Source organism: Nematostella vectensis, chromosome 11 (assembly GCF_932526225.1).
Source record: "Nematostella vectensis chromosome 11, jaNemVect1.1, whole genome shotgun sequence".
In the NCBI taxonomy this organism is placed as follows: Eukaryota; Metazoa; Cnidaria; class Anthozoa; order Actiniaria; family Edwardsiidae; genus Nematostella; species Nematostella vectensis.
Window position 1 is genome coordinate 14,432,853 of NC_064044.1, and position 17,895 is coordinate 14,450,747.

The following is a 17,895-nucleotide window of genomic DNA, read 5'->3' on the forward strand; positions in this document are numbered from 1 at the left end:
ATAATTTGTTGATAAACAAAAATTGAAATAATAATATATGATCACTGTAACAAAAAAAGAGATTTGAGAATAAGAATTCTTAACAATGCTTTTAAAAACAAGTCCCAGGAGGTGATATATTGTGCAATTTCCAGATGGTGAAACTAACTACATGTAATGGCCGAAATAAACTTGAAGGCTCTGTCCTTAGGAGCATTTTCATCATTGGGAATATAGCAAGTAAAATGACAATGGAAAAGTAGAATTATTTTCGCAGCAAAACAAAGTATAATTTATATTCATTTTTCTTCTCTTTACTCAGCCTGAGTCATCTCATAGCATTGTATCACCTCACAGCATGCTACCCTTTTTTATAAAGAAGATGTATTTCATTGTGTTTTCTATTTTACTCAAAACATAGACGACACCGAGATGAGAGACATGTTTCTCTTCCTTTGCTTCTTCGTATTCCCTCTAACATCGGCCATTCATAAAACAAGGAACTCCATGTTTGGCCATTCACTCCTTGCATCTCCCTACAACGAGACGGGTGTTGGGGAACTTTGTGGATGCTACAAACTCTGCTATGACGACAAAGAAAACTGCGCCAGCATCAACTACGACATGAAAATAGGGAGATGCAAACGCATGACGGTCACACACGTAAACCTGCCTCGCGAACTCGTGAAAATGGAAAACTCAGTTTACGCGGATATAAGAGATGATAAGTATACCAAAAAATGATCCGGACATACGGCTAGTTAAGATAAATAATTACTCCTCGATTTCGGATGGGCGCTAAATTAATAGCTACTGACGAAGTCGCGAATAACACTTAAGAAGTTAAACCACAAAAGCAGGTCAAGCTACAAAGCCAAGAACTGGTTTTTGTTTCCGGCAAATCCGGCACTTTTTGCTACATCAGATTGGAGCTAACTGGAGCAAACGCCGGAAACTGATCTGGGCACACGAATTGAATTAATAATAGCTATTGAGATCATACGAAGGCAAAGAAATAATTCCTGTAGTCAAACCACAGTAGGTGAAGTTGCTGTATAAACAAAAACATAAACAAAAACTTAAAGTGCATTATTTATGATAGTTAACTAGGTTGGCGTCACTAGTTGAAAATACTTCCTTTTATTCAAGCAGATCGTTCTTCGGGTTGAAAAAAGCTCCACATCATTTTCGGGATGTGATGCCGAGGATGAGTTTGCAAACAAAATTTGTGTCCAAAAATGATTCTTTCGATTCTTCCTTACAAATGTCCTTTGAACTTTTACAGGTTGTGCTAACAAACCCCACCCTCTTGGGATTGAAGATGGCAGCATTCCAGACTCTAGTATCACGGCTTCATCAACATGGGTTTGTGCCTTTGGTTGCAACTCTTACAACGCACGCCTAAATAACCAGCCAGTGAGTGGTCAACACATAGGCGCATGGGTAGCCGGGCATAGAAAAAAAGGCGAGTATCTACAGGTGGACCTGGGCCAAGTCACGTGGATTACCCATTTAGCAACGCAGGGGCGCCCTCAACAATATGACCAATGGGTGACTGAGTACAGTGTGGAGTACAGTCTGAGGGGAGATCAGTGGCGGAGTTACCAAGACGGGAATGGTGTGACTAAGGTAAGTACACGTGTACAGTGTGGAGTACAGTCTGACGGAAGATCAGTGGCAGAGTTACCAAGAGGGAAATGATGTGATTAAGGGAAGTACACGTGTACAGTGTGGAGTACAGTCTGACGGAAGATCAGTGGCAGAGTTACCAAGAGGGGAATGATGTGATTAAGGGAAGTACACGTGTACAGTGTGGAGTACAGTCTGACGGGAGATCAGTGGCAGAGTTACCAAGAGGGGAATGGCGTGATTAAGTTAAGAACACGTGTACAGTGTGAAGTACAGTCTGACGGAAGATCAGTGGCAGAGTTACCAAGACGGGAATGGTGTGATTAGGGTAAGACCATGTACAGTTTGAAATACAGTCTGACGGGAGATGAGTGGCAGAGTTACCAAGACGGGAATGGTGTGATTAAGGTAAGACACATGTACAGTTTGGAATACAGTCTGACGGGAGATCAGTGGCAGAGTTACCAAGATGGGAATGGTGTGATTAAGGTAAGTCCATGTACAGTGTGGAATGCAGTCTGACGAGAGATCAGTGGCAGAGTTACCAAGACGGGAATGGTGTGACTAAGGTAAGTACACGTGTACAGTGTGGAGTACAGTCTGACGGAAGATCAGTGGCAGAGTTACCAAGAGGTGAATGATGTGATTAAGGGAAGTACACGTGTACAGTGTGGAGTACAGTCTGACGGGAGATCAGTGGCAGAGTTACCAAGAGGGGAATGATGTGATTAAGGGAAGTACACGTGTACAGTGTGGAGTACAGTCTGACGGGAGATCAGTGGCAGAGTTACCAAGAGGTGAATGAAGTGATTAAGGGAAGTACACGTGTACAGTGTGGAGTACAGTCTGACGGGAGATCAGTGGCAGAGTTACCAAGAGGGGAATGATGTGATTAAGGGAAGTACACGTGTACAGTGTGGAGTACAGTCTGACGGGAGATCAGTGGCAGAGTTACCAAGACGGGAATGGTGTGATCAAGGTAAGGACACGTGTACAGTGTGAAGTACAGTTTGAGGTGAGATCAGTGGCAAAGTACCAAGACACATACAGTATGAAGCACGGGGGAGATCAAGTATTTTCAAAACCGTGGTTACAGTCTGCGAATTGATCGGAGCGAAGTGATCGAGACGAAAATGGTGTGTTTTTGGTAAAAATGTTGACCATTTTTATTTCATGAATACTATGGTTAGCACATTATAAATCTGTTTTAATGTCTAGACTATTTAGTCCATCGAAGAAGTCTCTATAAAAAGGCCGTTTATATGCTGTGTTCATATATGTCGCGCCTTTTTTCAGGTGTTCCCTGGCAACTCAGATCAGACAACTGTGGTGAAGAACGAGTTCTCCCCTGTCATCAAGGCGCGTTACGTCAGGATTGTAGCACATGCTTGGTACAATTATATCGCTATGAGAGCGGAGCTTTACGGATGTGCAGCTTGACTTACTTAGTTAGGTATCTTTGCATTGGACTTTTATAATTTAAGAGTTTCTTTGGTGGATTAGTCTACTGTGCAGCCATTCTTAGTGTCAGGCTCCAGTGGATTTGAGAGTGACACAAGGATAGATGCGCGGGGACTATTGATGGAGGGGTTATAGAGACACAATAAATTAAATTTCCAGTTGATTGGTGGCCTTTCTTGGTAAACCTTTGAGATGTGGGCACTCTTATATGCGGGTCAAGTATGGAATGTGATATTCTCCTTAAAATAAAAAAAGACCAATAAAGGAGTTTAAGTTAAAGTAGCCCACGTACATCACTATTGCAAAGTAGTTACTAAACGAGGTCAACTCTACCGCAACACGATTATAGAATTAAATTAATTAGAAAGCAAACCAGAAATAAACTGTATTTACTTGAAACTGCTATTGAAAATCGAGATATTAAAGTTTACATCCTACAAAGGATTCTAGAGAAAGAGCCCGCTTTAGAGACATGATGCAGATTGATTTTGATAGATAGGAATGATGGTAAATTATTCACGTCAATGTTAGCGATCAGTAAAGGAACATTACCAAAATAAAATAGCTCTTCGGCGTCTTATCTTAATATAATCTTTGCATTTGTAAACATAATAGATCAGAGTCTCCAATAAAAGAGAATCAGACTAAAGACAAAGACAAAACAGGTGTATCCCATCTGCATGGTCTCACTGTCTGGGTGTATCCCATCTGCATAATCTCCCTGTCTAGCACTGCAATAAACTCCAAATCTAGGATGTTTTTTTCATAAGATTTTGAAAGAATTAGAGAAATCGGGTAAATGAGAATTGTATGGGAGCGGTTTGAAAATGCGTGATTTTTTGGGAGAGCAGTCCTTTTAAATTGAGGTGGACCACCTTAACTCTGCCAAATTTTCATATTTTACACCTTTTGCTTTTCATTACCGAGAAATAAATAAAAGACAATCTTGGTATGTGTCCTGAAGGTGTCATGGGGGATGCAACAATATGGTCACATGTTGAGGGTGATTTGTGAGTGCTAGTATCATTTATTTTGCATATATGTGCATTATTAGGGCACAAATAAACAATCAGTAATTGAATTATTATTTTAGGATATTGTTTGTCATAAAGAAATTATTGTTTGTACAGAGGCGCTAACGTTTGTAAGAAGCACGCAAATAACTTTCAAAAAATACTATTGCTTGCACTTGCTGTAATAAAAATGTTAATGAATATTCCGTTGTCACTGTATTGATTGCGGGTTTTCGTATTATTGATATTTGTTTGTGCTGTTGTTATGTATCAGCGCGCAAATGAAAATAGATTTTTCATTCCTGTTTGTCAAATAATGTAAATGAATGTGAAGAAAATTCAATTGTGTGCATTCAATTATGTAAAGTCCGTTAATGTATGTCCTTTAAGTTCAAATGATTATACTCTCGCTTAAATGACAGTACATCGGCGTAAATGTTTGTAATTTTGGCTAAAATGACTGCGTATTTCTCATAAATGAAAAGCAAGGTATAGTAAGAAAGATTCGGAACTTTCCACCAGACTTTTCGGGTAACTTCTGGCCCCAGTAAGGAAAGGTAGTATAAAGGATTAGAAAACAAAAGATGCAAAAATCTTATTAATGATGAATGAATCACAAACTACGATTTCTTAAGGACACTTTTAAAAACAAGTAGCAGGGGGAGTTGTTTAGTGCTCTAACTGGTGTACTTACCACCAATAAGCCGATATACACTTGAAGCTTAACGGTAATATGAAAATTAGTACGAAAAGGGAGAAGTAGAGTTATTACCCTTTCTCAGTCAGGTAGCAGTAAATAGCAAACTATGTTATTTAACGAATGAATAATTTAATTATCTCACAGTATGTTACCCTTCTTTAGACAGATAATACATTTTATTTTGTGAGTCACTCACCTCATAATATACCACGACACAGAGATGAGAGACATGCTTCTCTTTCTTTGCTTCTTCGTATTCCCTCTCACATCGGCCATTCATAAAACAAGGAATTCCATGTATGGGCATTCACTCCTTGCATCTCCCTATGACGAGACGGGTGTTGGGGAACTTTGGGAATGCTACAAACTCTGCTATGACGACAAAGAAAACTGCGCCAGCATCAACTACGACATGAAAAAAGGGAGATGCAAACGCATGAAGTTTTCACACGTAAACCTGCCTCGCGAACTCGTGAAAATGGAAAACTCAGTTTACGCGGATATAAGAGACGGTAAATGTAAGTACACCTTATACATTCATTTCAAATAGAAAGCTATTAGGGTAACTCAGAGATCATAAGGGCGATAGAATTTTTTTTAATATAAAAACAAAAGTAGGTCAAGATGCAATAGCCAAGATGCTATTCGCTACGTGAGAATGCAGCATTGATGATATACCGCTAGCGTGGCTTCGCTCGTTCAAAATATTTCCTGCACTCGGAGCTGAGTACGTCTTTTGGGTTAAATACATACAGCACCACATCTTACAGATTTTCGCGGTATACAACCGAGGATGAATTTGCAAACAATTGTCGCGAACGGTTCTTTCGTTTCTATTATACAAATGCCTCATTTTGTTATGATCTGTTATGCTGGACAACCCATTACAAGCCAATCTTGCGAACACTGCCTGATCTAAAAAGGAAATACTTACCATACCCTTTTTGTATCATTTAAAGCTCAAATATCAAAGAAACAACATTTCAAAGATTTTTCGATCCACATAAAGCCATTGGAAAAACAATATTGCGTGAAGTTGGTGTTTTTGTCCTATCAAGTGCGACATCTTGAAGGGCTTGTGACGTTGTTCTTTTTATATTTGAGCGTCAATGTTCCTTCCACCCCTAAATGGACAAGGTGCAAATAGACTTATCTTGTGTGATAATCGTTAATGAAATCATAATTTTGCACCTTCTGAACCTTAGGCAATTTGAACAAGCTGCTACGTCGGAGCACAACGGGTTACGCAAAGTTGACATTCTTGTAGCTAGGCACAGAGAAATCGATAGCGAATCTAAGAGCAATGTGGGGTTCGAACTGTGAAAGGATTTTAGAGAGAAATAAGTCTATCAAAAAGGCAAAGTCTTCGAGAAAATGGCAAGGTATTTGTCTCATTTTGTTTGGTTTTGATCGCTTACACGTGCGCTTGTTTGAGTCGCGTCATCGTTCTCAAGCCATTTGTTGTTCTTTTTCTTATAATTCGTATTTATTTGAGCTTTGTTGTGGTGGTGGTCGAAGGGCAAGACATTTTGGAAAAGAATGAGAACCCCAAAAATAAGTGAAGGGTAAAATGCTTTTCGGCTAAATGTTTACACGGGTTACTGTATTCTTCGGCGATTTTTCCCTGTTGAAGTATAGACGTTGGACCTTGACTCGCACTTTCGTTCTCACAATTCAACCTCCGCTCTCCTCAACTTTCACCATACCTTGAGGGCACTCATTTCGGCTTGTGGTGAAGATTGTTTTAGTATGCCATAATTCTCATTTATCCTAGTTTAATCCTGTGAAGGTTCTAAGCCGTAGAATTTGGTCCATCACACTCATATTCCTCTTTTTCTAAACGTAAACATTACGAAAAGAGTTCGATTTTATCATCAAATATCAAACTTGGTATAGAGCAGGATATTTTGCTGTTTTGGTCACTTTTTGCGATGCGACGTCTCGCTAACAAAACAAATTCAAGTTTCAAACTCCGCGCGGCCATTTTGAATATTTCCATTATAAGTAGGTAAATCGATATTTCCAAAAATGGTAATGTGCTGCACTGTTCAGGGCCCAACTTTCAACCTCCTCGGCCGTCTCACCTTTTCCTGACTAAATTGAATTGTTTGATAGATAATTGATACTGTTCATATATTCATTATTGTACATTTCTAAAATAAAATAATCAGGCCTAGCATAAATGTGCCTGGCCATGTATTACTCCAGACCAAGAGACTTCAGCAGATGTTTGCGGCAAGAGAGCCCAACACTTTGTATCCAAAATAACCCATGATGAAAATTTTCAGCCATTTTTTAACATTTTTACTAAATGTTAAGTTCAACTATTAAGTTGTTGGAAGATGCAACTACAAATCTTTGTGAAAACAAATATTTTTATTCACTTTTCTTCGCCTTCTTCAGTCTAACAACACATCTCGCAAATTCACAAGGCTTATGCACCTGAAGTACCACTTCCGCAACCAGCCCCGCACTCCCCAACACCCTTTCAGAACCCCAAGCTCCTGGGACCCCCCACCCACCCCACCCAACCACACATTACGCACCTACACCAATACCATCACACACCAAATCACCAACACACCAACTTCCCCCACACACAAACACACACATATACAAACGCACCCAACCTCACACCGTCTGAACGCACTGCACTTAAACAATTATCACAACTACCCCACACCATCACCAAACCAGCTGACAAAGGGGGAGCCATCGTTCTCTGGGACACCAAAGACTACCTACTAGAGGCCAACAAACAACTCAATGACATCAATTATTATTCCACAGTCTCCCATGACCATATACCCTCCCTTGCACATAACATTTCCCTATACATCCACCAACTGTTTCAAGACAACATAATAGATGAACCTACTCATGATTTCCTATTTCCCCACACACCCCCACGCACACCCCTGTTCTACATGTTACCCAAAATTCACAAACCCCACACCCCAGGCCGCCCAATAATCTCAGGTTGCCAATCACCCACCGAAAAACTCTCCATCTTTCTTGGCTACTACCTCAAGAAATTTGTACCGCACATCCCGTCCTACATCAAGGATACCACACACTCCCTACAAACAGTCCTCTCCCTCCCCACACCACTGCCAGACACATGTTTTCTTGTCACAATTGACGTCACGTCACTCTACACCACATCCCACACGAGGATGGTATAGCTGCCACCCTCTCACACATACAAACACTACCCGTACACAAACGCCCCCATATCCATGTTTTTCGCAGCCTCCTCAACTTCATCCTCAAACACAACTATTTCAAATTCGACAACAAACACTACCTACAACTCCGCGGTACAGCCATGGGCACTCGCATGACACCCTCCTACGCCAACCTATTCATGGCCTCTGTGGAACACCAACTCCTCCGCAACAACTCCCTGCCACAATCCCCACACACTTGGCTCCGCTTCATTTATGATATCTTCATGATATGGACTCATGACGGGCCATCCCTCCTCAACTTCTTACAATACATCAACAGCATACACCCCACCATTAAATTCACTCATGAATACTCTCCCACCCGCATTAACTTTCTTGACACCTATATCCACATCACACCCCAACGCACCCTCATATCCAGTCTATACACCAAACCCACAGATAGCACCCTACTTCTACACTACCACTCACACCACCCACTATCCTGCAAACACAGTTTCGTTTATCGCCAGGCCCTCCGCTACAGACGCATTACAACCGACACATATATCTACAAATCACAACTCCTCAAAACTCAGACGCATACTATTATCACGTTGCTACCCTGATCATGTCATTCATACTGCCTTCACCAGAGCAAGCCAATACACGCAACACCAACTCCTATTCCTCAACACTCCCACAGCCACCCCAACAACCACCCCCACCCCACCCGTCATACCTTTCATCACACCGTTCAATCACAACTCATCAACCATCCCCGGCATCCTTCATGCTAACTGGGAACTCATATCCAGCGACCAGGAACTATCCTCCATATTCCCCTCACCCCCTAACACAGCATTCACCAGACACAAAAACCTTAAAGACACACTAGTCCACAGCAGGTTCACATCAGCGACACACACTCCATAGTTACACTTAGCAACACATCACCACTTTCACCACATTTCACAACTTACACCAACACCACCACACCAACTCAAACCACAAGAATATATATATATATATATATATATATATATATATATATATATATATATATATATATATATATATATATATATATATATATATATATATATATATATATATATATATATATAAACTCAGAAGCCAGCCATCTACAATCATAAACCTACAGGCCCTAACAGAACCGTATAATGAATCCTACGAGTCTCCTGTACTACACAGCGTATCCACACCAGTAAAAACAGTCCTTCTACAGAAGTACATTCCCGATCCATCGACAACAAGCCACCATCTCCAGCTATAGGCATACCGGCCTCAACAATAACCGTAGGAAAACTTCCACGAGACTCCTACGTAACACACGTTACTGCCCTGAATATCCTCACCTGGCTCCTCACCAAAACTCTATCCTCTCAGCGTATGCCACCCCGTCATCCTATCTAGCACAGAACACTTCCAAAATATTCCCGTACAATAATATAGCCATTCATTGTATCTATCCGCCATATTTTGTCCATTTTGTAAACCAAACCGCAATCATGTTAATAAATACCCGGATGTACCATAACCGGAACCGGAAACAGCGATATCTATCTTTACCTAATACTCGTATAACCACGGGCGCAATCCCCTCATAACCCCTCACTTCACTGCATACGGAATACCTACAAGACACGCAATCTAAGCTCCGCCAATGCACATCTCGGGTATGTACACCCTCCTTTCCACACATCCTATATACTACCCACCACATCACGACACCCGTATTCTCTCTCCTTCCCGCTACATGTACTAGTTCCCACACTTATTTATCATTTAGTCCACCACATGCAGCCACTAGCCAGGACCATCACATGCACCATTTTGTCCACTACACACTTCCCCCTCCTATCTTAGCTTCCATCCATTTTTTCTCTTTACCTCATTCCCCTGCGCGCTACTTTTTACTTTTCAGACCAAGCCATGTACTCAGCCGGAGCCAGGCGCTACACTTGTTTGGCCATTGCATGCACCACGCTTCACTACAGGCATTACTAACGAGCGTGTAGGGGCGGGTGATAAGGGCCTTATCATTCGAAACACGCTTCATATACGAATCGTCTCCCGAGTTTTCCCCCCTTTTTACTCTCACAATCACCGCCGCTTTTTCCCTAACTTTCCCCTAAGTCTACCCGCTTTATTCTCCAGGTTCGTATATGACCAACCAATAGACCTCGCCCCCTGATGAGAAGTCTTGGTTGGCGTTATATGCCTTTAGTTCTACATTTCGCAGAGCTCTTTGAAATGACCTACACACTTTTGTCTTATTGGTTTTATTTTGTTATGTTTATTTTACATATACATGCCGGTTGCTGTTTTCTTCATGCCTTTGCCTTTTCCCTAATCTCTTACCACCGATTATCGCTTCATCTAGGGTAAACTATCCTCCCTGTCTTGTTAAAGTTTCAGTTTCATCTCCATTCTCGCCGCGCTCCCTTTGCCGCCTCCCGCGCCCTTACTTCAACTTCTTCTCGCCGTTTTACTAGCATCATTTTCCATTGTCCGCAATGCTTCCTTTCACCGTTACAGTATTTCATATTTTTTCTCGGCGTTTTCGCAACACTCATTCAATCTCTATTATTATTTAATTTCACCTGTCAATCATACCACTTAAACACTTCATTAGATACATACCTCCATACATACTTCACCTTCTCCATTACCACTCACTCTTTCCTTTCTACAATCTTAACACTTTTATTTCTCTTATTTAATATTTAATATTTAACCCTTTATTCATGCCGTTTTATTATCAACCCCATCTCTTATAATAACCTTAACTCGTCGCCTCATAATCCATAATCTTAACCACTCGAACATAACCTGATAACCCTATCACCCCTTTCTCTTCTTTCACACTGCAACTTCACAAACATAAATTAAGTTTCACCATTCACTTACACAACCACCTCTCCACCTCCTTATCTCAACCTTTCACTATCTTCATCTTCTATCACCGCCTTCCTATATACTACAATACCACACTCACTCACTCTCTCATAAAGATGTATTATCACCCACATTTACACCATAACCTCACAAATTTAAAATCAACCTCCGCACCACTACCATTGTAACACACACACCCATCACGCTAAATTATAAGCCTCATCTACACCACATCTCCCTCACCACCACTCTTACCTATACACCATACCACTTTTTCCCCACAGCCACAGCCATTAGCCATCTCCATACCACACCATATTGTTATTATTTTTTGCTTTTTCACCTACCCACCACACACTACCACAACCTATTCTATAGTCCCACTTTATCTTTTCATCACCCTCCTCCAGCTACTAGTCTAGCCTATACACCTTTTCACCGTAATTACATTACTACCATCTCCACTCTACATTACCTTACTAGCCATCCTTCACCATCACCCTCCAACATCACCCCACCATATGATCACACCCACCTCACTACCACACCACTTTAGGCCCCTACGTCTTGGTACGAATACCCGATCCAAACAAAAGAGTACAAATTTTTGTGAAAACAAATATTTTTATTCACTTTTCTTCGCCTTCTTCAGTTTAACAACACATTTATCATTTTTAAACTGTGAAACCTTCAAGTTAAAACTCTAGACAAAGTTTTTAACCACCAAAAATTTGCAGTCATAAATGTAACAAAAGCATAGAAAAGAATAGAGAAATCACATTTGACAGTATTCATTCATATCTCCTAAACGAAACATCATATCACAGCCAAACTTGGTATGTGACATGTATGTGTCAAGGGAGGTGCACTAATATAGTCATGTGATTGTGACGTCACCGATGACGTCACTTGAAGCAAAAATATGCTGACGTGATCAAAATAAAAAGATTTATATTTCACAAAGGAAACATCGTATGGCAACCAAACTCGGTAGGTGACATGAAGGTGTCAAGGGGGGATGCAACAATATGGTCAGGTGTTGTGTGACGTCACCCACATGTTTCAGTGAGGTGCAATGAGATGGCCACGTGACGTCATCGATGACTTAAATTTAAATTACCCGGACCCGGAAACATCGCATGACAACTAAACTTGTTATGTGTCATGTAGATGTGGGGGGGAGAGGTATAACAATTTGGTCACGTGATCTGTGAAATTTTGACGTCGTCAAAATCAGAAAAATACTATTTAAATTTCTTAAATTATTAAGCGAAAATAAACAAAGATTTGGTAGTTTGGAGCTCCGCTTTCAGGCAATGCCTAAATCTATATATTACAGAACTGGGAACCCATCATATAGCGCGCAAAAATAACATCCAATCAGAATTCAAGAATTTGACAGTGGAACCAAGATGATTGAATGGTGACACCGGCAAATTCAGAGAAGTTGTGAAGGGTCGTAAATTGTTTTGTTTGAGGATTATTTTCAAATATTTGCAAACAAAAAGCATTACATATAAAAGAAAATAGACCGGAAATTACGCTTTGATTTATATATTCTTTTCACACTATTTTGAATTGAATTTGAATTTTCGTCCGAACTCATCTTGACTGGCCATGTTGTTTCCCTTGGCTTGTGTTCGCTTGTTGTTTTTGGCGAACAATTCCGTATTTTAGCTATCATCAATAAAGCTTTTCTTCTTTGATTTTACTCCGTAATATCTTAATGGGAATTTGAGAATTGTAGTGCAGAGCCACGACATTTCCTTGATAAATGCAATTCCTTAGGTAGATATGTCCTTCAAATTCTCTATTTCAAACGGCCATTTGACTGGCTATCAGTTGCATTTTCTCTATTAAACACTTTTCTTGTCAATTCTTCCCTTCCAACTTGTGTTCCGTTGATGTTTTTATGTCGAAAGTCCGAACAGGCTAAGTCCCCCTCGTCTTTTCTAAGTCCCCCCCCCCCGGTTCTTGTTGGAGCTAGTCTCTCATTGGCTTAGAGTCATCAATTAATTAGCTGGCCTGGTCGCATGTGCTGGTCACGTGAGTGGTACAGATAGCGGGCACAAAAAAGTGTAACATGACGTCATTGACCACAAATTTTGATTTTACCAATTTCTATGTATGGAGTAATTTGCTGTATTTTTTGTCGCACTTGGTACCTCTCTTTGAAAAATAATTGCATCATGTTCTTCATAATCTTTTATTTTGATCTTTCTTTTATAATACTAAGCGAAGCTTGAATTTTATAATAAGCCTAAGAACAGCCTGACACGATTTTCGCTTTCGCTTCAGAAATATTTATTATCTCGTTTAAATCCTCTATTTATGAAAAAAGGAAAAGGGAGAGGAAATTTTGAAACCAGCTCATAGATATAACAGATTTAATAAATAGGGAGGGACCATTACGTAGTTGAAATTAATGCAGAATTTTCAGCATCTCACCATATGAACATACAGAAGAGATAATAAAGCAGCCCGAATAGAGGGCTGGTCCGCCACGTTCAGAGTAGACATGCTTTCTGTTATTGTGAAAGCTAAAAAACGATTTACTCTTCCGTGATACTTGACAGTTTGTGCTAACAAGCCCCACCCCCTTGGGATGGAAGATGGCCGCATTTCAGACTCAAGTATCACGGCATCGTCAACTTATGTTGATTATCGTGAGCACAACCCTCACCACGCGCGCCTCAACAACCAGCCAATGACAGGACAACACATAGGCGCATGGGCACCCGAGAGAAATGGAAAAGGCGAGTATCTTCAGGTGGACGTTGGACGAGTCACGTGGATTACCCATGTAGCAACGCAGGGGCGCCCTCAAAACAATCGCCAATGGGTGACTGAGTACAGTGTGGAGTACAGTCTGACGGGAGATCAGTGGCAGAGTTACCAAGACGGGAATGGTGTGATTAAGGTAAGACACATGTACAGTTTGGAATACCGTCTGGCGGGAGATCAGTGGCAGAGTTACCTAGACGGGAATGGTGTGATTAAGGTAAGACAATGTACAGTGTGGAATGCAGTGTGACGGGAGATCAAAGGCAGAGTTACCTAGACGGGAATGATGTGATTAAGGTAAGACACATGTACAGTTTGGAATACAGTTTGACGGGAGATCAGTGGCAGAGTTACCAAGACAGGAATGGTGTGATTAAGGTAAGACACATGTACAGTTTAGAATACAGTCTGACGGGAGATGAGAGGCAGAGTTACCAAGACGGGAATGGTTTGATTAAGGTAAGACACATGTACAGTGTGGAATGCAGTCTGACGGCAGATCAGTGGCAGAGTTACCAAGACGGCAATGGTGTGATTAAGGTAAGAACAAGTGTAGAGTGTGGAGTACAGTCTGACGGGAGAACAGTGGCAAAGTTACCAAGACGGGAATGGTGTAATTAAGGTAAGACACATGTACAGTGTGGAATACAGTCTGACGGGAGATCAGTGGCAGAGTTACCAAGACGGGAATGGTGTGATTAAGGTAAGACACATGTACAGTGTGAAGTACAGTCTGACGGTAGATCAGTGGCAGTGTTACCTAGACGGGAATAGTGTGATTAAGGTAAGACACATTTACATCGTGGAAAACAGTCTGGCGGGAGATCAGTGGCAGAGTTACCTAGACGGGAATAGTGTGATTAAGGTAAGACAATGTACAGTGTGGAATGCAGTGTGACAGGAGATCAAAGGCAGAGTTACCTAGACGGGAATGATGTGATTAAGGTAAGACGCATGTACAGTTTGGAATACAGTTTGACGGGAGATCAGTGGCAGAGTTACCAAGACAGGAATGGTGTGATTAAGGTAAGACACATGTACAGTGTTAAGTAAAGTCTGACGGGAGATCAGTGGCAGAGTTACCAAGACGGCAATGGTGTGATTAAGGTAAGAACAAGTGAAGAGTGTGGAGTACAGTCTGACGGGAGAACAGTGGCAGAGTTACCAAGACAAGAATGGTGTGATTAAGGTAAGACACATGTATACCGTAGAATGCAGTCTGACTGGAGATCAGTGGCAGAGTTGCCAAGACGGGAATGGTGTTATTACGGTAAGACACATGTACAGTTTGCAATACAGTCTGAGGGGAGATCAGTGGCAGAGTTACCAAGACGGGAATGGTGTGATTAAGGTAATAACACGTGTAGAATGTGGAGTACAGTCTGACGGGAGATCAGTGGCAGAGTTACCAAGACGGGAATGGTGTGATTAGGGTAAGACCATTTACAGTTTGGAATACAGTCTGACGGGAGATGAGTGGCAGAGTTACCAAGACGGGAATGGTGTGATTAAGGTAGGACACATGTACAGTTTGGAATACAGTCTGACAAGAGATCAGTGGCAGAGTTACCAAGTCAGAAATGGTGTGATTAAGTTTAGACATATGTACAGTTTGGAATACAGTCTGACGGGAGATCAGTGGCAGAGTTACCAAGACGGGAATGGTGTGATTAAGGTAAGACCATGTACAGTGTGGAATGCAGTTTGACTGGAGATGAGTAGCAGAGTTACCAAGACAGGAATGCTGTGATTAAGGTAAGACCATGTACAGTGTGGAATACAGTCTGACGGGAGATGAGTGGCAGGGTTACCAAGACAGGTATGATGTGATTAAGGTAAGACACATGTACAGTTTGGAATACAGTTTGACGGGAGATTAGTGGCAGAGTTACCAAGACAGGAATCGTGTGATTAAGGTAAGACACATGTACAGTTTAGAATACAGTCTGACGGGAGATGAGAGGCAGAGTAACCAAGACGGGAATGGTGTGATTAAGGTAAGACACATGTACAGTGTGGAATGCAGTCTGACGGAAGATCAGTGGCAGAGTTACCAAGAGGGGAATGATGTGATTAAGGGAAGTACACGTGTACAGTGTGGAGTACAGTCTGACGGGAGATCAGTGGCAGAGTTACCGAGAGGGGAATGATGTGATTAAGGTAAGTACACGTGTACAGTGTGGAGTACAGTCTGACGGGAGATCAGTGGCAGAGTTACCAAGAGGGGAATGGTGTGATTAAGGGAAGTACACGTGTACAGTGTGAAGTACAGTTTGAGGTGAGATCAGTGGATACATACCGTATGAAGCACGGGGGAGATCAAGTCTTTTCAAAACCGTGGTTACAGTCTGCGAATTGATCGGAGCGAAGTGATCGAGACGAAAATGGTGTGTTTTTGGTAAAAATGTTGACCATTTCTATTTCATGAACACTATGTTTAGCACAGGATAAATCTGTTTTAATGTCTAGACTATTTAGTCCATCGAAGAAGTCTCTATAAAAAGGCCGTTTATATGCTGTGTTCATATATGTCGCGCCTTTTTTCAGGTGTTCCCTGGCAACTCAGATCAGACAACTGTGGTGAAGAACGAGTTCTCCCCTGTCATCAAGGCGCGTTACGTCAGAATTGTAGCACATGCTTGGTACAATTATATCGCTATTAGAGCGGAGCTTTACGGATGTGCAGCTTGACTTACTTAGTTAGGTATCTTTGCATTGGACTTTTATAATTTAAGGGTTTCTTTGGTGGAGTAGTCTTCTGTGCAGCCTTTCTTAGTGTCAGGCTCCAGGGGATTTGAGAGTGACACAAAGATGGATGCGCGGGGACTATTGATGGAGGGGTTATAGAGACACATTAAATTAAATTTCCAGTTGATTGGTGGCCTTTCTTGGTAAACCTTTGAGATGTGGGCACTCTTATATGCGGGTCAAGTATGGAATGTGATATTCTCCTTAAAATAAAAAAGACCAATAAAGGAGTTTAATTTAAGGTAGCCCACGTACATCACTATAGTAAAGTAGTTACTAAACGAGGTCAACTCTACCGCAACACGATTATAGAATTAAATTAATTAGAAAGCAAACCAGAAATAAACTGTATTTACTTGAAACTGCTATTGAAAATCGAGATATTAAAGTTTACATTCTACAAAGGATTCTAGAGAAAGAGCCCGCTTTAGAGACATGATGCAGATTGATTTTGATAGATAGGAATGATGGTAAATTATTCACGTCAATGTTAGCGATCAGTAAAGGAACATTACCAAAATAAAATAGCTCTTCGGCGTCTTATCTTAATATAATCTTTGCATTTGTAAACATAATAGATCAGAGTCTCCAATAAAAGAGAATCAGACTAAAGACAAAGACAAAACAGGTGTATCCCATCTGCATGGTCTCACTGTCTGGGTGTATCCCATCTGCATGGTCTCCCTGTCTAGCACTGCAATAAACTCCGAATCTAGGATGTTTTTTTCATAAGATTTTGAAAGAATTAGAGAAATCGGGTAAATGAGAAATGGAAGGGAGCGGTTTGAAAATGCGTGCTTTTTTGGGAGAGCAGTCCTTTTGAATTGAGGCGGACCACCTTAACTCTGCCAAATTTTCGTATTTTACACCTTTTGCTTTTCATTACCGAGAAATACAGTCATTTTAGCCAAAATTACAAACATTTACGCCGATGTACTGTCGTTTTAGCGAAATTGAAATCATTTGAACTAAAAAGAAATATTTCTATTTTCTTCAAATTCATATAAATATATTGTCACGTGAAAGAAAAGCTATTCCGTTTTCATCATAAACAAAAATATCCATATCTCATGAACAAAAAATCATATAAAAGACAATCTTGGTATGTGTCCTGAAGGTGTCATGGGGGATGCAACAATATGGTCACGTGTTGAGGGTGATTTTTGAGTGCTAGTATCATTTATTTTGCATATATGTGCATTATTAGGGCACAAATAAACAATCAGTAATTTAATTATTATTTTAGGATATTGTTTGTCATAAAGAAATTATTGTTTGTACAGAGGCGCTAACGTTTGTAAGAAGCACGCAAATAACTTTCAAAAAATACTATTGTTTGCACTTGCTGTAATAAAAATGTTAATGAATATTCCGTTGTCACTGTATTGATTGCGGGTTTTCGTATTATTGATATTTGTTTGTGCTGTTGTTATGTATCAGCGCGCAAATGAAAATAGATTTTTCATTCCTGTTTGTCAAATAATGTAAA

At 40.7% G+C, this 17,895-nt stretch overlaps 1 protein-coding gene and 1 long non-coding RNA gene across 2 annotated transcripts; both read left to right on the forward strand.

The window, feature by feature from the left end:
- The first annotated feature begins 320 nt into the window (after positions 1–320).
- On the forward strand, positions 321–3,731 carry LOC5496778. The gene is made up of 2 exons (XR_007314250.1): positions 321–1,608; positions 2,905–3,731. It is a non-coding gene; the product is annotated as an uncharacterized LOC5496778 (long non-coding RNA).
- Positions 3,732–4,976: 1,245 nt separating this feature from the next.
- Positions 4,977–17,031, forward strand: LOC116609811 (lactadherin). The gene is made up of 3 exons (XM_048734492.1): positions 4,977–5,300; positions 13,451–13,794; positions 16,206–17,031. The coding sequence occupies exons 1-3, from the start codon at positions 5,003–5,005 to the stop codon at positions 16,347–16,349; spliced, it is 786 nt and encodes a 261-aa protein (XP_048590449.1). The 5' UTR covers positions 4,977–5,002; the 3' UTR covers positions 16,350–17,031.
- Positions 17,032–17,895: the final 864 nt, after the last annotated feature.

Excerpts from the sequence above, each read along its gene's own strand:
- LOC116609811 (XM_048734492.1), top strand. The coding sequence starts at position 5,003 with ATGAGAGACATGCTTCTCTTTCTTTGCTTCTTCGTATTCCCTCTCACA. Across the intron at positions 5,301-13,450 it reads GGATATAAGAGACGGTAAAT|TTTGTGCTAACAAGCCCCAC; the intron begins GTAAGTACACCT and ends GATACTTGACAG. Across the intron at positions 13,795-16,205 it reads ACGGGAATGGTGTGATTAAG|GTGTTCCCTGGCAACTCAGA; the intron begins GTAAGACACATG and ends GCCTTTTTTCAG.